Here is an 18,381-nt window from a genome sequence, read left to right as displayed (position 1 = left end):
CTACTTCCTTAAGTACTCTGGGATATAGATTATCAGGCCCTGGGGATTTATCGGTCTTCAAGCCCAACAGGTTTCCCAGCACCACTTCTGTACTAATATTGATCTCGCCTCAGTTCTTTCCTCTCACTAAATTTTTCATCCTCCAACAATTCTGGTATCTGATTTGTGACCTCTTTTATGAAGACAGAACCAAAGTATGTATTCAGTTCCTCAGCCATTTCTTTGTCTCCTATTATACAATCTCCCATTTCTGTCTGTAGGGGACCTACGTTTGTCTTTACCAATCTCTTTCTCTTCACATACCAAAAGAAACTCTTAGCGTCAGTCTTTATGTTCCCTGCAAGCTTACTTTCGTGCTCTATTTTCCCATTCTTAATCAATCCCTTGGCCCATTGCTGAATTCTAAACTGCTCCCAATCCCCAGATTTATTATTTTTCTAGGCCAATCTGTATGCTTCTTCCTTGGATCGGATACTATCTCTTATTTCCTTTGTAAGTCATGGATTGGCCCCCTTATCCATTTTGGTTTTGCGACAGACAGGAATAAACATTTGAACAGTTCCCACTTGCATTCCTTGAATGTTTGTCATTGCTTTAAGTAACTCTCCCCAATCTATCAAGGCCAACTCACGCCTCATTTCCTCATAGTTTCCTTTATTAAGGTTCAGCACCCTCGTCTCCAAATCAACAACTCATTCTCCATCTTGATAAAAAATTCGATCATGTTACAGTCACTCTTCCCCAAGCGGTCTCGCACAGCTAGATTGGCAATGATTCCCTTCTCATTGCACAGTACCCAATCTAAGATGGTTTGCTCTTTAGTTGGTTCCTCTACATATCGGTCAAGAAAACCATCTTGTATACACTCCAAGAATTCCTCTTCTACGGCATTGTGGCTAATTTGATTTGCTCATGTGCAATTAAAATCACCCATGATCACTGATATTCTCTTATCACTTGCATCTCTAATTTCCTGTTTAATGCCATTCTCAACATCACCACTTCGGTTTGGGGGTCTATATATGACACCTATGAATGTTTTTTGCCCCTTGGTATTTCTTAACTCTACCCAAACAAACTCAACCTTGAGAAAGCTAATATCCTTTCTCACTATTGTGAGAATTTCCTCTTTAACCAGCAATGCCGCTCTGCCGCATTTTCCTTTTTGCCTGTCCTTCCAAAGCACTGAATACTCTAGGACATCCAGTTCCCATCCCTGAGCACCCTGCAGCCATGTCTCTGCAGTCCCCATTATATCGTAACCATTTACATGATCTTCGGTTGCTGAAGTTAAGAACATGATTGAAATTGACATATCTTGACACACACACACACACCTACAGAAAAGGCATCTTTAACTACCAAAAGAATTACAGCATCTGATGTTTCTATGAGTAAGTCAGGATAGAAGTGTTTATGTATTTTTCCTGGTAGCTGTGGCACAGTTGGTGGCACTCTTGTTTCTGATCAGATGTTGTGAATTGAATTACACCCCAGAGATTTGAGTGCGTAATCTAAGTCTGGCATATCCCAATACACATATTCAGACTGCAATTTCCATTTGTTATGTGAATTGCAGACACAAAGAAGACCCTTGCTCTGATGTTGTTGGGATGAAGAGCTCTGTAGGAAACACAGAAGACCAAATCATCAAAACAGATTATCTGAACATCACTTTGCTCTACACACAATTTGCCCATTGTGTTTCCCATATTTCAATAATGGTCACTTTTTAAAAAAAAAACTGCTTCATTGGCTGCACAATGCTTTGGGGGTTTGCAAAAATTGTATGTTTCTTCAATGCAGTGGAGTTGCACAACTTTATTGGCTGTAAAACCCAATCCGCAAAATAAGAGAGCCACAAACTCATGACTGTTAGTTCCTGTAACTTTTCAGATCTTCACTGTGTAAACTGTACTGAATTTTCCAGAAACTTTGGTACAAGCTCCTGCTTAACTATTAAAACAGGGCCACCCTCCCGCATATAGGATCATCCAAAGGCTCCAAACAAAAAACAGACTCTCTTCATGCCCCAGACTGTTGCAAAATAGAACACAGCATCACCCAATGCACTGCCATCTTTATCCTTTCCTGTTTCACTGAGTGGTGACATAATAACAAATAGAATATTAATGCAGGGACAGTGTCTAATGTTGATGACATACATTAATGGGTTACAATCTAAACTGAAACTCTAAGACCACCACTTCTGCTTCTCTAGTCACCAGATCATGGGACTCCTCATTTTAAGTAGCAGGTAGACCCGTTAATGTTGTATTCCCCAGAGCAATAGAATTATCCAACCTCCACTCAAGCTTCTCTCTACTATGAATAATGAGGGTGCAAAACTACATCTTATAACAAGGCAGGCTACAGCACATTGAAAAAAAAAAGCTTTTTGCAAGTTTCACATACTTTTTTTCTCCCCCCAGAGGGGAAAGCCTCTAAGAGCATCTCTTAGAGCTCATAGACAGCAACAGATAGGTAAACAACTTCCATTTGTATAGCACCTTATTATGCCCTGATAAACTGAGAATAGGAAAGGTGAGCAAAAGTCTGGCAGGAGAGGAGTTTTCAGGAATGGGAAGATAAAGCAGAGATCACAGGATGGCCATACTCAGACACATAGATAGCAGCAAGAACAAGCTGACCTGAGCCCAGGGAGCTACATGTAATGAAAGAAATATGAAACATCTAGGAATGTCCATAACTCAGCAAGACCAGTAGCTGTTCGAAGATACAAGGGGGTCAGGTGGGGTTTAACGATAGAAGGTCAGCAGGACCGAGTGTCTGGAAGTAACAAGAGCAGCACAATTGAAGGCTTCAGTTGTAGATCAGCCAGGGTAGAGCCTGAGGTGGGTAAAGCAATTGTTATAATGCAAAAAAGAATAAAGTATGACTAATCTACCAGGCACAAACCTGCATTTGTTTCTGTTACTCACAAAAGTCATAATCTCTGAAGACTAAGGTCTAAAAAAGAGAAACTGGGAGACTGCATTATTCTGCAAGGGTGGGTTGGGGATGTCCATCACACTTATATCATGCTGCTTAGGAAAAGAAAACCATAGTACAATTTTAGAAAAAAATTGTTTAATGAGCAAAGTGTTTTGTAAACACAACAAAAATAGTGGGTTAATAGATATCTGCAGTGTACAAGGAGCTCTGAGTGACAAACTGGACAACTGGCTTTCATACTTGGGAATGCGTGAGACAGAACAAGAGTAGGTCTTTGCATTGAAGGTCAGGGGCAATTCTACCAAAGGAAGACAATGCTACCCACTGTCAGCTCCAAGCCCCTCCACCTCCCTGATGAGCTGCCAAGCCCCTGTCACTGCTTTAATATAACATTATGAAGAATGTCCATTTCAGTATAAATCTCACCAGCACATCTTCGAGATGTACCCTCCACCCATGGTGGGGTGTATTCTCTACTGCCTTCCCTTCCCAGAGTTCTTCAATAAGAACCATGGCTTGAGCAAGGCGGCTGGAGGAAGGGAAGGACACGAGGAATCACCACAGTTTAATCCCATCCCAGCACTTCTTCAATGTTTACAAACATACATTTGCCAGTGCATATTCCTCTTTCAGCATAGATCTGCTAGTTTAGAACAGGGACATTACTAAAGGAGTCCCCTGGAGTGCTAAATAGCCAACTAATGAAGTTGTGTTTACAGCTCATGCCAACAAGGAATAGGTTTGGATTATTCCAATTGATTCACATGGCCCTTACAACAGGGGTGCCAACTAACCCAAACAATTAGTAATAGATTTGAACCAAAGGCCTAGAAGGTGAATCAGAATGTAGAACTGTGTTAACCATCAAAAAGAAATGCTGCTATTTCTCAGGGAACTGCTGCATGACCACACTCTATTTCACTGCTCAGTGATCCAGCCAGCATACATTTTTAAAATCAACTTTTACAAGTATTTCCATGTCCTAACTCATTGACCGACCCCCCCCCCCCCCCAAAACACCACAAGCAACACTGCCCACAAATCAGTTTATTTTATAGCAAATCTCAAGACATTAAAGTCCCCTTTTTATTAATAAATACAAAAAGGCAAGTGAAAAACCAATGGAAATGTACAATAATGAAGTGAAAGCAGGGTATTCTTGAACTTCACTAGAGTTCGCTCCGTGATTTGGCAGCAAGGGGCGCATACTTGGGCATCAGGTCTGTGATTTTGCGGATGAAGTCAGATTTCTCTGCACAGCCTTTACATGATTCGCCCCACTCGTCCAAGATCTTCCTCAACTCCTTGACTCTCAGCTTCTTCAGATCAACTGTGCTCAGGTCCACCTGTTTGTCTGTGATTAAGCAGAGTGAAAAAGAGACAAGACGCAGTCAGTAGCACCATTCTTAACCCTGTTTCCCCAATAAACAGTCCCTTATCAACCACAGGCCAAGCAGTTCTCTGTTTGAGAGGACAGTCTTGTGTAGGCTAGCCCTTGGAGTAGCTTGTTTTTCTTAGACACACTGTGCCTGACTGTGCTAAAAATTTTGCAATGTTAATACACAAGTGTACATTTCTCCTTTGTATTGTGCAGTTATACATCAAACAAAGCTGCTTCAGCAGTTGAATAAAACCACCTCTGCTTTCAGGAAGCTGCAGCAGTTCATTAATTAAACAAAGAACTTGACATTTATTAAGATCATTGAATCATACTCTACAGAAACAATTCTTAAGCCTATCCAGGACATACTATCAAAAATACACTAAACCTACACTAGTCCCACAGCCTTGAATGTTATATTACATCAAGTGTTCACCCAAGTACACTTCAACTACCTGCTCATCTAGGTCTCTACCATCCTCTGGATGAAAATTTTTCATCAGACCTAATGCCTTTCCCCTTAAGAGCTTACCATCTTGTTACTGACCCAAGGGAAAAGGCTACTTTCTGTCCACCTTGTTCATGCCCCTCAATATTATAGATGTCTCTCAGGTCACCTGTCTGCCCACTTTCTCTAAAGAAAACACCAAGAACTTATTCAGCTTCTTTTTGTAGCTAAAAAGTGTAACATTCTGGTGAATTGCCCTGCATCCCTTCCAGTTCAATCACATCCTTCCTTTAGTGAGGTGACCACAACAACACAGTACTCCAGCTGGCACATACCCAAAGTCTTGTACACCTCCAACATAACCTCCCTGCTCTCAATTTATGCCTTGACTGATAATGGCAAGTGTCCATTATGCCTTTATCACTACCCTATTAATCTTTCTGCTGCCTTTGGGGATTTGTGATCAAGCACCCCATTGATATCTGTTCCTGAGCTTCCCAGTGTCCTTCCATTCATTAGGTACTCCCTTGCCTTGTTACTTCATTCAAAGGGCTTCATCTCACACTTGAAGGATTAAATTCTATTTGCCACTGATCTGCCCATCTAACCAATGTCTATATCTTCCTGTGACCCAAGACCTACTCCCTCACTGTCAATTAGCTGGCCAATCTTTGTCATCTACAAACTTATCCCTTCCCATGTTTTCATCTACATTTATTTCTGATATATAAATAGTCATCACCTGTGATCACTGGTGTGCCACTGGACACCAGCCTCCAGTCAAACAGCCTTCTACTACCATACTATGCCTCCTGCCACTAAGCTAATTTTGGGTTCAACTTGCCAAGTCACCCAGGATCCCATGCATTTTGCCTCCTTTAGCAGTTTCCTGTATGGGTCCTTGTCAAAAGCCTTACTGAAATCCATGTAAATTACATCAACTGTACTACCATAATCTGTTGCATAGTCACCTCAAAATTCAACCAGACTCATGAGGTATGACCTCTGAGAAAGCCATGCTGACTAACCCTGATTGAATCTTGTTTCTCCAAGTGGAGACGAATTCTCTCCAGTAGCTTTCTGACCGCTGACCCAAGACTCACTGGTCTGTAGATCCCTCATATCTCTCCCATCGTTCTTGAAAAGTTGAACCACACTAGCTGTCCTGCAGTCCCTGGCACCTCCCCTGTGACCAGAGATCAACTGAAAATTTGGGTCAGGGCCTGTGATTTTCTCCCTCGTCTTTCATAGTAGTCTGGAATGCAACTCATCCAGACTGAAGTTCCTGGGGTAAGATTAAGCAAATATTGGATGGATCACCAAGCCTTGACTAAATTGGTTTTAGGCAAAAGCATAAGCTGAAATATGCAAAAAAAGTTAAACTGTCCACCAATATTTTTAAAAACTCGGCATTCTCTTCTCTGGAAATATCCTCACAGGGAGCATGATTCCAGCTGTGTTTGAAGTAGTGAATTTTTATGCTAGGCCAGCATTTATTGCCCATTCCTAATCACCCAGAGGGCAGTTAGGAGTCACCCACATTGCTGTGGGTCTGGAGTCACATGTAAACCAGACCAGGTAAGGATGACCGTTTCCTTCCCTAAAAGGGCATTAGTGAACTAGATGCGTTTTTCCCCTGACAATCAACCAACAATGGATTCGTGGTCATCATTAAACTCAAACTTTAAGTTTTATTGAACTTAAATTCCACAATCTACCATGGCAGGATTCGAATCTGGCTCCACAGAACATTAAAGACAAAAAAAAAATTGCACATGTTGGAATCCAAGGTCGACAAACAGGAGGCTGGAAGAACACAGCAAGCCAGGCAGCACCCGGAGGAAACGTTGACTTCTTTTTTTGTCTTGAACCAAGTCTACACCACTGCAAAGTCTCTTCATTGGATGCTCACTTTGAAGAAGTTCTCTGCCTCCCTCAGACGTGAACTCAGAGTCCCTTTCTTACTGTCACACTGCTGTCACCTCTTCAGCCCTTCAACCACACCATGAAACGAACCTGCTACTACAGCCATGTGACCTTCCTCAGCTCCTGTCTTCACCATCTCATCCCTCAATGCCTCCAGGTACATTTTAAACCATCAATATTTGGACCCTCCTTCAATGCCTCCAAAAACAGTTCTCACTCTGGATTCTCCACTCAACCCTCTCTGCAATGTGCCAGCATCTCCACTCCCTCTCCTCATCCTTCCCCCAGCTCAAGGCTTCCCTTTCACAAACTTTCAGACGACCTCTACCCTACATTCGACATTCCACACACAAATGACTTTTCTGCTTCATAATTGGACTGAGTCCTGAAGAAGGGTAATAAAACGTTGTCTTCTCCTTTCCTCCAGATGCTGTCTGGCTTGCTGTATTCTTCCAGGCTCCTGTTTGTTTTCCACAGAAGATTTCCTGGTTCTCTGGATTAAACAGTCCAGTTAAAAAGCAACTAGGCCATTGCCTCCCCTTTAGACGTTGACAATTCTTTGACAGAATTCATCTCTTCATGGAAAAAGAATGAATGAGTGTTCATCACACTGTGTGGAAATCTAAAGGAAATGGCTCAAGCAGACCATACCCTGGACGTTCTTACCAGCATACTATTGTTTTGGTGGGTTCAGTTCTCTTCATTCTTCTACACAAAACCATTCCAAAATGCACCCTTAATCTGAGGAGACTGCACACGAGTATCATCATGAACAGTGAAACAAACTAAAATTGCACCACCAGCATCAAGCAAGCAAAGACAGAGGTTTGGAGCTCAGTCAGCTAGAATTCATTTGCTTGACACAGAGAATAAAAATAAACAATTCATACATAAATTAGTAGTGAATTAAACCTGGAATTTCTACACTGCAGGTGGAGATTGCGGATTCTTCATGAAGAGCCATCACAGGTGGGTTGAGTCAAAGTGTGCCAAGAAATAAAGCAGAACTATTTCTGGAAGTGGTTAATGTAAAAAAACTGGTCTGAAGAAAAATAGGAACCATACAATGATCATTTGGCATGCAACAAGGAAGGCAGGTAACAAGGGCTAAAAATACAAACTGAGGAAAATACTACCTTAAATTAATAAATACCAGTAACACCTTAATATAAATATCTTAAATGACAAAAGAGACCTTGGGAGTCCAGGTTCATAGTTCCTTGAAAATAGAATCGCAGGCAGACAGGATAGTGATGGCGACATTTGGTATGCTTGCCTTTATTGATCAGTGCATTGAGTACAGGAGTTGGGAGGTCATGTTGCAGCTGTAAAGGATATTGGTTAGACCACTACTGAAATACTGCACTCAATTCTGATCTCCCTGCTATAGGAAGGATGTTATGAAACTTGAAAGGGTTCAGAAAAGATTTAGAAAGATGTTGCTAGGATTTGAGTGTTTGAGCATTAGGGAGAGGCTGAATAGGCTGGGGCCATTTTCCCTGGAGAGAAAGGCTGAGGGATGATCTTATATAATTTTATAAAATCATGAGGGGCATAGATAGGGTGAAGAGCCCAGGTCTTTTATCCCATAGTGGGGGAGTCCAAAACTAGAGGGCATAAGTTTAAAGTGAGAGGGGAAAGATTTAAAAAAAGGGACCCAAGGGACAACCTTTACGTGTAGAGGGTGGTGTGTGTATGGAACTGGCTTGCACTAATTCTTGAATCATTGATTAAAATAACCCCTGAATCATCTAATCAAAAGAAATTTAAGCTAAGTTTATGTAACTGGTCCTCAAAACCAAGCCATTCAAGCACGATCTTTGCAACTACCCTAACTCTTACCGTATTTTAGATCACAGATTTGACTGTCACTCTTCTTCAGTTTTTCACAGATTTTAGTAACAGGCACATGATTGCTCATGGGTTTGGAGACTTCTTTAACTATCTTGGTGGCTGCATCACCTGTTGCTCCAATGTAATAGCACTGGAAATAAAGCAAGATACATTAATGGCATTTGTACTTTCCCCACTCCCCCCTCACTTTTCAGATTGGCCTGCTTCTTTGGTCATTGACTGTCATGTTTATTTACTTGGCTTAAACTATTTGGCTACTGGGCATCAGTAAATTGCCCCTAATTGTACACATGGCAATTCCAACTGTTCTGGATAGTATGTTGGATTTCTTCAGGCCATGATTAATGAATCTAAAATATAAAATTTTGTTTTTAGCACAGCTAACATGAATGAGTCATCTAGAATTGGAAGTAAACATTCCCCATCTGTCAAGGTTTATGGGAGACAAACTACTGCTCGCATAACATCTGATAATGTGTGGGTTAAAGCTTACACCTGCAGTATTAACTTACACTTCAATGCTCGAGGGCCAGAGAATAGATCCACATTCTCCTGAGTCATCCTGCTGCCTACAAGAGTGTGCTGGTGGCTTGGGAGGAGGATGGTGGTTTCGCAGAAAAGGACTTTAAAGCTGAAGCAGTTTTTGCAGAACAGTGCAAATTGCCCTGGATTTAACGGCAATACTGCATGATCCTTCATGGGTATGTATTAAGCTACCAGCATATCAAAACTACATTGCGTTGTCATTGCATGTGCAATGACTAACCACTTACAAATCTGTTCTCCTTGCCCTTGACATCCTTGCATTGCTGGATTAGATGTTCTTCTATAACATCAGGAGTGAAGTTTACACCTTGTTCGTTCAGAGAGTTATAAAACCGCTCCAGGAATGACAAACATACTAGAAGAATAAACAAAGAAAACTTTCATTAACATCTGACTAACACAAAACAAAACATTTTAGCTGGTGTAGAAGTTGGAGGAGGTCATCATGCTGCAATTCACCCCAGCATTGCTGTGAAGATTTCTACATGTTTACTACTCTAAGTGTAGAAAGAGTGGCTCAATATTTCATTCCTGCAGTCTGGCCCTAATTTCTAGGTTTACAATCTTGCTCTGGATTCTATGGAGAAAATATCAGGATAAATAAATATGGAGAAAATATCAACACCTCAAATAAGATAACATCCAAACTCCTAAACTCAAGTGAATACAGAATTCATGTAAACTGTCCTCATGATTTTACCCTTTAAGTCACAGTATCATTCTGCTGAATCTCCAACTCATCACCTACAAGATCAATCTCTCTTTCAGGAGCTGAAATTCCCAAAACTATATGCAGTATCTCACTTGGCATCTCAGCAAAGTTCTAGACAATGAAAGCAGCACATCCTTTTCTTTACAATCTGGGTATCAATTCTGTTTACAACAATGGCTCTGCCTAGACTAAACTTGCAAGTGCCCAATCACCGCAACCTGTGCTTCATAGTCAATCCTGCTCTAAACACTTCAAATCTTTTGCAACAGAGATGACTACCCCAGCGATGTTTTAAAATTATAGCTTCTTCAAAATGAAAACTTAAAAGTTTACATATCCAAATAGATCTTCCCAAAAATCACCAAATTTAAACCACATCTTTAAATCTACTCCCCCAAAAGTCTTCTTCAGACCCTAAGCACCAAAACACACAATTAAGCACAAAAGAGGCCAAAAAGCTCTTTAAAGCCTCTGTTTTTCTAACTTGGATTCACTACATATCCACTTTCTTTGTGCTGTGTTTAACATGCACCATAGAATTCTCCAATTGCACTGCTCCAAACTTAATGTCAAAAACCTCAACTTGTAATTAGCTGTTATCCCCCTTTGCCTGCTCTTGATCTGTCTCCCCTGTTTTAGATTAAAAAAAAAACTGTGTAGGTGGACAGCCGTCCAACTCCCTGTCCTAGCCACAGTCTAGTATAGACATACTACACAACTCATTCAATTCAAGCAGTCTGGAAATAACTGTAGGAGGTCTCCAAATGAGAGTCCATTCCCAAACACTGGAAGCCGGACAAAATCAATTGTAAATCCTGAGGCACATGTACTAAGTGGAGTGTCTGCTCAGGATGCCTTATGTATTGCTCCTCACAAAATAGGGATTAAACCCCTTCAGTCCCATGCACTGAGGTACAAAGTTTAAGTTCAATCTAAATCTCCAGCTGGTGTCCAACAGGTTTTGTGGTCACCCTGCACAAACTATTGGAAGGACTTGTATTCCTATAGCATCCTTAGGATCATGGGATGTCCCAAAGCACTTTACAGTCAAGTGTATCAAAGTTGCAAATTTGAAAAACTAGCAGCCAGTTTGTGCACAGAAAACCAGAAAAAATAAATGACCAGATCAGCTCATTATATGCCACTTAGGAATTCCAGTATGCTGCTTCTTATCCCTTGGACAATTGCTAGAGTGCAGCTGGTATCATTGTGACTTGGTTAGTACATTTCAGAAGGTGGTCACTCCACGGCTTAGGATTGGGCAGAAAGAGGGAATGGGTGACCCAGAAAGCAGTGCAGCTCTGGAACACTCCCCCTGAAAAAGGGGGCAGATACACTCCCTTTTAGAAAATCCTTGGAAATGCACTTGTGTTGTAATCTACAAGGATACTGGATCGATTGTTAGATTTTAAACAGATATTTTTGTCAACCATAGGTAACAAGTGAAATGGGTAATGGTGGGTGTATGGAATTAAATGCAGATCAGCCACAATCTCAAGTGGTCATACAGGCTTGACAAGCAAAATAGCCTTCTCCATGTCACCAATGGAGAGCTAGAAAGTAGAACTGGACGGGATAGCTGTTAACTTGCACATACATAGTGGACCAAAAGAAATATTTATGGCACAGAGATAATTACGTTTCTAACTGTATTAGTGGAATTGATTGAGGGGTTGATATTGACCAGGACGCAAGAACATCCTTGTTCTTTAAATAATGCATCCAGATCTGTTACATTCAGTCAAGCACAAAGACAGGGCTTTGGTTTAGTAGCTTGTCTAGCACCTCCAATTATCACAGCATTCATTTAGTACCATGCTAGTGTCAGCCTAGATTTTGTTCCAAGTTTCTGGAATAGCACATTGAGATTCAAGTAGAAACAGTGGACTGTCCCTCAATTTACTCATCTTGTAATGATTCATCACAATCTTACAATGATTCATTAGGGGCAGCATGGTGGCTCAAACGCTAGTACTGCTGCCTCTCTGCAGCAGGGACCCAAGTTCGATTCCACCCTTGAGTGAGTGTGTGGAGTTTGCACATTTTCCCCTGTATCTGGGTGCTGCAGTTTCCTCCCATAGTCCAAAGATGTACAGGTTAGGTGGATTGGCCACACTAAATTCCAGGAAGGTGCAGGATAGGTAGATTGGCAACAGGAAATGCAGGGTTGCAGGAATAGGGTAGGGGGTGGGTCTGGGTGGGATGCTGTTCGGGATTGGTGTGGCTCGATGGGCTGAATGGCCTACTTCTGCACTGTAGGGATTCTTTGATTATCAATCAAGGCTTTTGTGGTGCAGTGCTAGTGTCCCTAGACTCGAGTTCAAGTCCCACCTGCTCCAGAGGCACGACAACAAATCACTGACCAGATTAATATCTAGTCACTGTCAATCACAATATTCGAGGCAAATTTCTGCTATGGAATGCAGAAAAGTTTGATGCTATTTGTTCCCTATTCAGTCTATTTTACAGAGGGGTTACAATCCATAACCAGAATTTTAGTAGACTGTAAACTGCCAAGGCTAAAGATCAGTCTGGTTCATTCTTTAACTTGGGTCAGTAAACCCAGGGATCAAAAGAGGGACCTTCCCTGCTGACAATGATTCGCCATTTTGAACAGTCATGATGCAGATGGGGAAATTCCTTAGTTTTAAAATTGTGTTTTCACTCCAGTTTTGGGCCATGCAGATGTTAGCCAATGCTACTGAATGCAAATTTTAAAATTAGGTGTCATAATGCTGCACAAGAGGTTGGAAGTGTGCCTAATAAGAATACATGCACCCATCTTTGATTCAAATACTATTACAACCTTTCCTATTCTTTGGGAAGATGGCTTGAATTAGTTGGCATAGCACAGCATAGCACACAGTGAGGCCATTCAGCTAATCAAGTCTGTATCAGCACTTTTTATAAAACAGTTCAGCTGGTTCCTCTTTCTCCATATCACCTCCAGTTCCTTTTGAAGCCAATTATGGAATCTGCATCTATCATCCACAGACTATACAATCCATAATTCACTGACAAGAAATACGTACTTTTGACACTTGACAATATAGTTTTATGTTGTCCACAGATTGGCTGGAGCTACAGTCATTTCTCAGGGAGCAGTAGCAATATGAAGGGGCACTCACAGCTGGCAAAAATCACTGATTTCATACCTTGCAGTACAAATACAAAGATCAAAGATACTGCCTTGTGAGACCCAGAATGAAGATCCCTGGTGGGGATAATTTTGAAGGCAATGGGTCTCCAGTTGCAGCACTGCTTGAGGGTGAGATTGGCTCAGAGGTTGCATTCTCATGCAGTTGATAATCAGTTCAAGCCCCACTCCATGTATTTAAGTACATTCTAGATTGCAGCTCCATCCACTAGTGTAAACATTTCCAGAATCCCTAACCTGATGGCTCTGTATGTGCAGACTGAAGCTTCATATGGTCCAAACTAAAGCAAGAGGAAGGAAAAGGTTCAAGGGGAAAAGCAGACAAGTACAGTCAGAAGTAGCATTTAACCTGCTTAAAGAGAAAAAAGAATAACTGTTCTTTTACATTATTGGTAACCCAGAAACAAAACAGCAGCTTTCGAAAATCACTACTGAGATATTACATTTTAAAATAAGAAACTTGGGCAAACTTTCTGCATCATTGGATGATTCACCTGCACATTCTCTTACCTGAGATCTGAAACGTCTTTGCTGTACCTCTTCCCAATTCTCAACCTTGCTTCATTTTGGGAGATTCCCTCCCCCACCAACCTTCTCAATCACTCCTACACATTTACCCTAAAATTCTTTAATGGATCCACACACTCCACATTACACCTTCCTAAACAAACCCCTGCCAACCACACCCATCCCTCCCTAGCACCCACCCATTTCCCAGGTCCTTCCCTCCAAGTATTTTATTGGCATGTATATAGTAAGCAGGTGGAAGCCGGTTTACTGGGCTTATTAAGGACAAACAGGATGGCAGATGCTTCGAGGAAACAGAAAAGAATGGTTCTAGGATGAGGAACCTCCATTACATCGATTGGAGAAGTTGGAACCAAATTCCTTGCAGAAAAGGTTGAAAAATGATTTGATAAAGGCAGTCATGTCATCTGGTTAAGATAGAAATGAGAAACTTATTGATGAGATCAAGGACAAGAGACCACAGATTTAAAGGTAACTGTTAAATTAAGGAATGAATACATGAAGTTGCAGCAAGTGGTCAGGATTGGGAACACATAGCCAGAGTGTAGTGGAGGCAGTTTTAATTGAAGACTTCAAGAGGGAGTTGGATTATTGTCCATAAAGGGAAGAACATGTGGGCTGCAGGGAGAAGTCAGAAATGCGGTTTTAGGCGAACTGGTCCTTTGGAGAGCCAGCAGAAACAACAGCTAAGTGGCCACCTCCGTGCAGCATGCATTCTCTGATCCTAGGTGCAAGGTAAAGCTAAAACACTTCATCAGTACTTTGCATTGACGTTTACTGTGGAAAATAATGCTGGCAAAATACCACTATCGATTGAAATTGATTGGCAGGATATACCAGGAAGGATGGCTACGCTTGGGTTGGACAAGTTGCCTGGTCCAGATGGATTGCATGAAAGAACACTGAAGATAGGGAGAAAAGAGCATTAGAGCTGGCCATATTCTTTCCCCAAATACACTGGAGGTGCCAGAACATTTGGAGAGTGGCAAATATGATGCTTTAATCAAGAGAGGGTGCAATGACATTCCTATCAATTACAGGCTAGTGAGTTTAACATCTGTAGTGGGTAATATTTTGGAAGGAGAAAGAAGTCGACAGATTTGATTTAGTTAAGGCTAACACAGAATTGCAGAAGAAAAATCATGATTGACTGTTCTAAAGGTTACTAATAATGTCAATTTTAAATGAGACCATGCCAAAGTGTAATAGAAAGATAAAATTGACAACATTGAGGCTCACAATAGGTATCTTAGCTTGCATAAGCAAACTAACTTGAGGACTGAAGATAGTGAAATTACTCAATGTCAAAGTTATAATACAGGAGTTGGGAGCTCATGTGCATAGTCCTTTGAATATATCAAGATACATCTAGAGTGGTTAGCAAAACCGCTGGTTTTCGTAAGAGAAGGTAGAGTACCCATTGAATGCTGGTTAGGCTATTACCTGAAAACTAATCTAATTCCGGTCATCACAGTTTAGAAAGGACATAGATATCCTTAAAGCACAGGGAAAGTGGCCAAAATGACTTAAGGCACGAGTAATTTCAGCTACGGTATTTAGTTAAAAATTGAGGGGCTGGGGGCGTTCTCCTTAGGAGAAAGGAGACTGAGGGAAGATTCATAGAGGCCAAAGTCACTCCCATTATTTGCTGGTACATTTAAAGGTTTTGGGCAAAAGGTACCAGGGAATGCAAGAAAGAACCAGTCTTACACAGCAAGTGGTGATGACTCAGAACTCGATGCTGAGTGTATGTGAGAGCAGGGAAGAGGTGTGGAGATGATCAATGATTTCGAGCAAAATAGACTACACGAACAATGTGAAGGAATGATGCTCACTTTATTGCTGTAGACAGCCACATGACAGTGTTATAAACCAATGCCGCCACTCTCACTTTCAATACTAAATTGATCTTCAGCTATGCTCTCACCCTACCCAAATGACAGCATCGTAATAACCATCCCAATACCATCTCAAACCCTGCCTAAATGAACAATAAGCTCAATAGTACCCCTTGCTAAATAAACATAACCCTTCTCTAATAACCTTAAATTGGGTTAATTGCCAGAGGCATAACAGATGGAGTGGAATTTGGATAAGTGCAAGGTATTGCATTTTGATAAAGAGAGACAAAAGGCAGGACTCGTACCATTATAAGAACGACTTTGGGTAGTGTTGTAGTACAGAGACCTAGGGGCTCAGTCAGCTGTACAGCTTAGGAACAGACCCTTTGGTCCAACTTGTCCATGCCAACCAGCTAACCTAAGTTAATGTAGTACTATTTGCCAGCACTTGGCCCATATCCCTCTAAACCCTTCCTATTCATATACCCATCCAGATGCCTTTTAAATGTTGTAATTGTACGAGCCTCTACCACTTCCCCTGGCAGCTCATTCCACACACATGCCACCCTTTGAAAATTTTGCCCCTTAGGTCCCTTTTGAATCTTTCCCCTCTCACTTTAAGCCTCTAGTTTTGGACTCCCCTAACCCAGGGAAAAGACCTTGTCCATTCCTACATCTATGATGTAGGAGTATAATTCTTTGAAGTTTGTGTCACAAGTAGACAGGATGGTTAAGGCAGCATTTAGCACACTTGCCTTCATTGCTCATACCTTTGAATAAGAGACAAAAACAAAGTTGCTGGAAAAGCTCAGAGGTCTGGCAGCATCCGTGGAGGAAAGAACAGAGCTAACGTTTCAGGTCCGGTGACCCTTCCTCAGGACAGTTCTGAGGAAGGGTCACCGGACCCGAAACGTTAGCTCTGTTTTCTCCTCTACGGATGCTGCCAGACCTGCTGAGCTTTTCCAGCAACTTTGTTTTTGTTCCTGATTTACAGCATCCACAGTTCTTTTGGTTTTTACTTTGAATAAGAGAGTTAGGATATTATAGTCGAGGTTTTATAGAACATTGGTGAAGCCTCTTCTGGAGCACTGTGCCCAGCATTGGAGGTTGAAGGGTGACCTTATAGAGGTTTATAAAATCATAAGGGGTGCAGATAAGGTGAATGGCAGGTGTCTTTTCTCCAGGATGGGGCACTTCCAGCATTGGGGGCATATTTTTAAGGCAAGGGGAGAAAGATTTAAAAAAAGGTGTATTTTTTTTAAAAACAGAGTAGTTCGTGTGTGGAATGAATTTCTAAAGGAAGTGGTGGATTCGGATACTGTTACGGCGTTTAAAAGACATTTGGATATACAAATAAGAAATGTTTGGAGGGATATGGACCCAGCGCAGGCAGGTTAGACGAGTTTAGTTTGGGATTATGATCGGCATGGACTGGTTAGACCAAAGGGTCTGTTTCCGAACTGTTTAGCTCTATTGCCCCGTAAACTCTTCTTCAACTATACCCAACCCAACCCAACCCACCCCACCCCACCCAAATAACCACAGTTTCACGACAGTAACCACCACGACGCTGCGCTAACCCCTTCAGCAAGTACCTAAAACCGCACCCTGACCCAATACTTTGAGCCTCATCACAATAACCACCCCATTCCCAATTGCCCACCCTTCTCCTTATTCCCCTTTCTCATCTCCTGACTCCATCGTTACCTTCACACTCCCCTTCTTTCAGTGTCTCAGAAGGCGTCACGAAAAAGACTAATACCGCAGCCAGACCACTAGCCAAGAGTATTCTGCCCATCTTCAGCTCCAGAACTCCACCGAACCGAACCGGGCCACCCCTCGAGTTCTGCCGGCAACACACTGCGCCGTGCAACCAAACCAGTCTTCCACATTTCAATTGGACCACGTCTAACCACCACAATCCCCGCCCCGCACATTCTCCACGCCTATTAGTTAAGATGAACGTCGCTTAGAAAACGTCAACAAACGGGTGCAATCAGGTTTGGTTACGCCCGGCGAGGTCGCCCAGCGGCCAGTTGGCGCCTCGCGATTGGCTCAGGGGTATCAGCCAGTAGGAATCATCCACCGGTCCCCTGTGTCTGACGTCACTTCCTGGAGGCGATATCGGACGGGGAACTTATTCCACAATACACCAAAAGAGAGGGCGGGGCTAGAGTGTGGAGGCGTGGTGGAGTGGGAGGAGCCAAAGTGCGTTCGGTATGGGGTATAAAGTCAATCGTGAGACGTTGTCCAGTTCCGGGCGGGATGGGAGGAGCCAGAAATGGGGCGGAGTTTATTCCAATTACCGGGATGGACGTACCAGCGTGTGGAAGGCGGGGCCAACTTTGGAGTTGGAGCGGGACGGGAATGGGCGAGGCCAGCGTGTGCGGAGGTGTTGGGGCGGGGCTAGCTCGAACCTTTTTTCGGGGGGTTGAAGCCGAGGGTGAAGGGAGGCCATTTTGTGTCCAAGAAGAGCTGTGATAGAAATGAAAACAGGACATTGGAGCGACCCAAATCGTAAGAATATTTAATCTTTATAGCAAAAGTAATTCCATTCACACTCATCTCTTTGTTATAAAGTTCCTTTATTTGGTTTGTTTCATTTACATGTCTAATCTTGCATGTTGATACAATGTTACACCAACCTTCAATCAAAAATAAACAAAAACTTCCGAAGTACATTTCTATAATAATTCTATGTGCTCAGCAAAGCATCACCCCTCGTAAGCAAATATGACTCAACAATTTTCATCAGGTTTTGAAGATGGGCCCCTGGATTAGAAACGTTAACTCTTTCTTTCCACAGATGCTCCCAGGTCCGCTGAGTTTTTCCAGCAATTTCTGTTGATGTTCTTGATTTCCATCATCTTCAATTCTTTGAGTTATTTTTAATTTTAATTTTACTTAAGGAACACTGCCAACTGCACAGAATTGTGCTGGAGCCACCAGAAGTTGAAGATAATTAATGTAAAAACAGAATGGGTTTTGGAAATCTGAGTCATAAACTGAAAATACCAGAAGTAAACAGCAGGC

General features: G+C 42.0%; 1 protein-coding gene across 1 annotated transcript; it reads right to left on the bottom strand.

The window, feature by feature from the left end:
- Positions 1-3,073: 3,073 nt before the first annotated feature.
- manf (mesencephalic astrocyte-derived neurotrophic factor) lies at positions 3,074-17,302 on the bottom strand. Its single transcript, XM_020531285.2, has 4 exons — positions 17,056-17,302; positions 9,338-9,465; positions 8,553-8,694; positions 3,074-4,309 (listed from the first exon to the last, which is right to left on the bottom strand). Exons 1-4 carry the CDS (start codon positions 17,144-17,146, stop codon positions 4,125-4,127), a joined length of 546 nt encoding a protein of 181 aa, XP_020386874.1. The 5' UTR covers positions 17,147-17,302; the 3' UTR covers positions 3,074-4,124.
- Between the last annotated feature and the right edge of the window lie 1,079 nt (positions 17,303-18,381).

The sequence above is a fragment of the Rhincodon typus genome, chromosome 16, assembly GCF_021869965.1.
Source record: "Rhincodon typus isolate 14 chromosome 16, sRhiTyp1.1, whole genome shotgun sequence".
Lineage (NCBI taxonomy): Eukaryota > Metazoa > Chordata > Chondrichthyes > Orectolobiformes > Rhincodontidae > Rhincodon > Rhincodon typus.
The sequence above is the reverse complement of the archived record's forward strand: the minus strand, read 5'-3'. Positions and strand labels throughout refer to the sequence as shown.

Bases quoted from the DNA above. Each gene is read 5' to 3' on its own strand.
- manf (XM_020531285.2), bottom strand. From the start codon at position 17,146: ATGGGCAGAATACTCTTGGCTAGTGGTCTGGCTGCGGTATTAGTCTTT. The intron at 8,695-9,337 runs GTAAGTGGTTAG...CTTTATTTCCAG, and splicing joins AGGGCAAGGAGAACAGATTT to TGCTATTACATTGGAGCAAC. The intron at 4,310-8,552 runs GTAAGAGTTAGG...GCTTAATCACAG, and splicing joins AATCTGTGATCTAAAATACG to ACAAACAGGTGGACCTGAGC.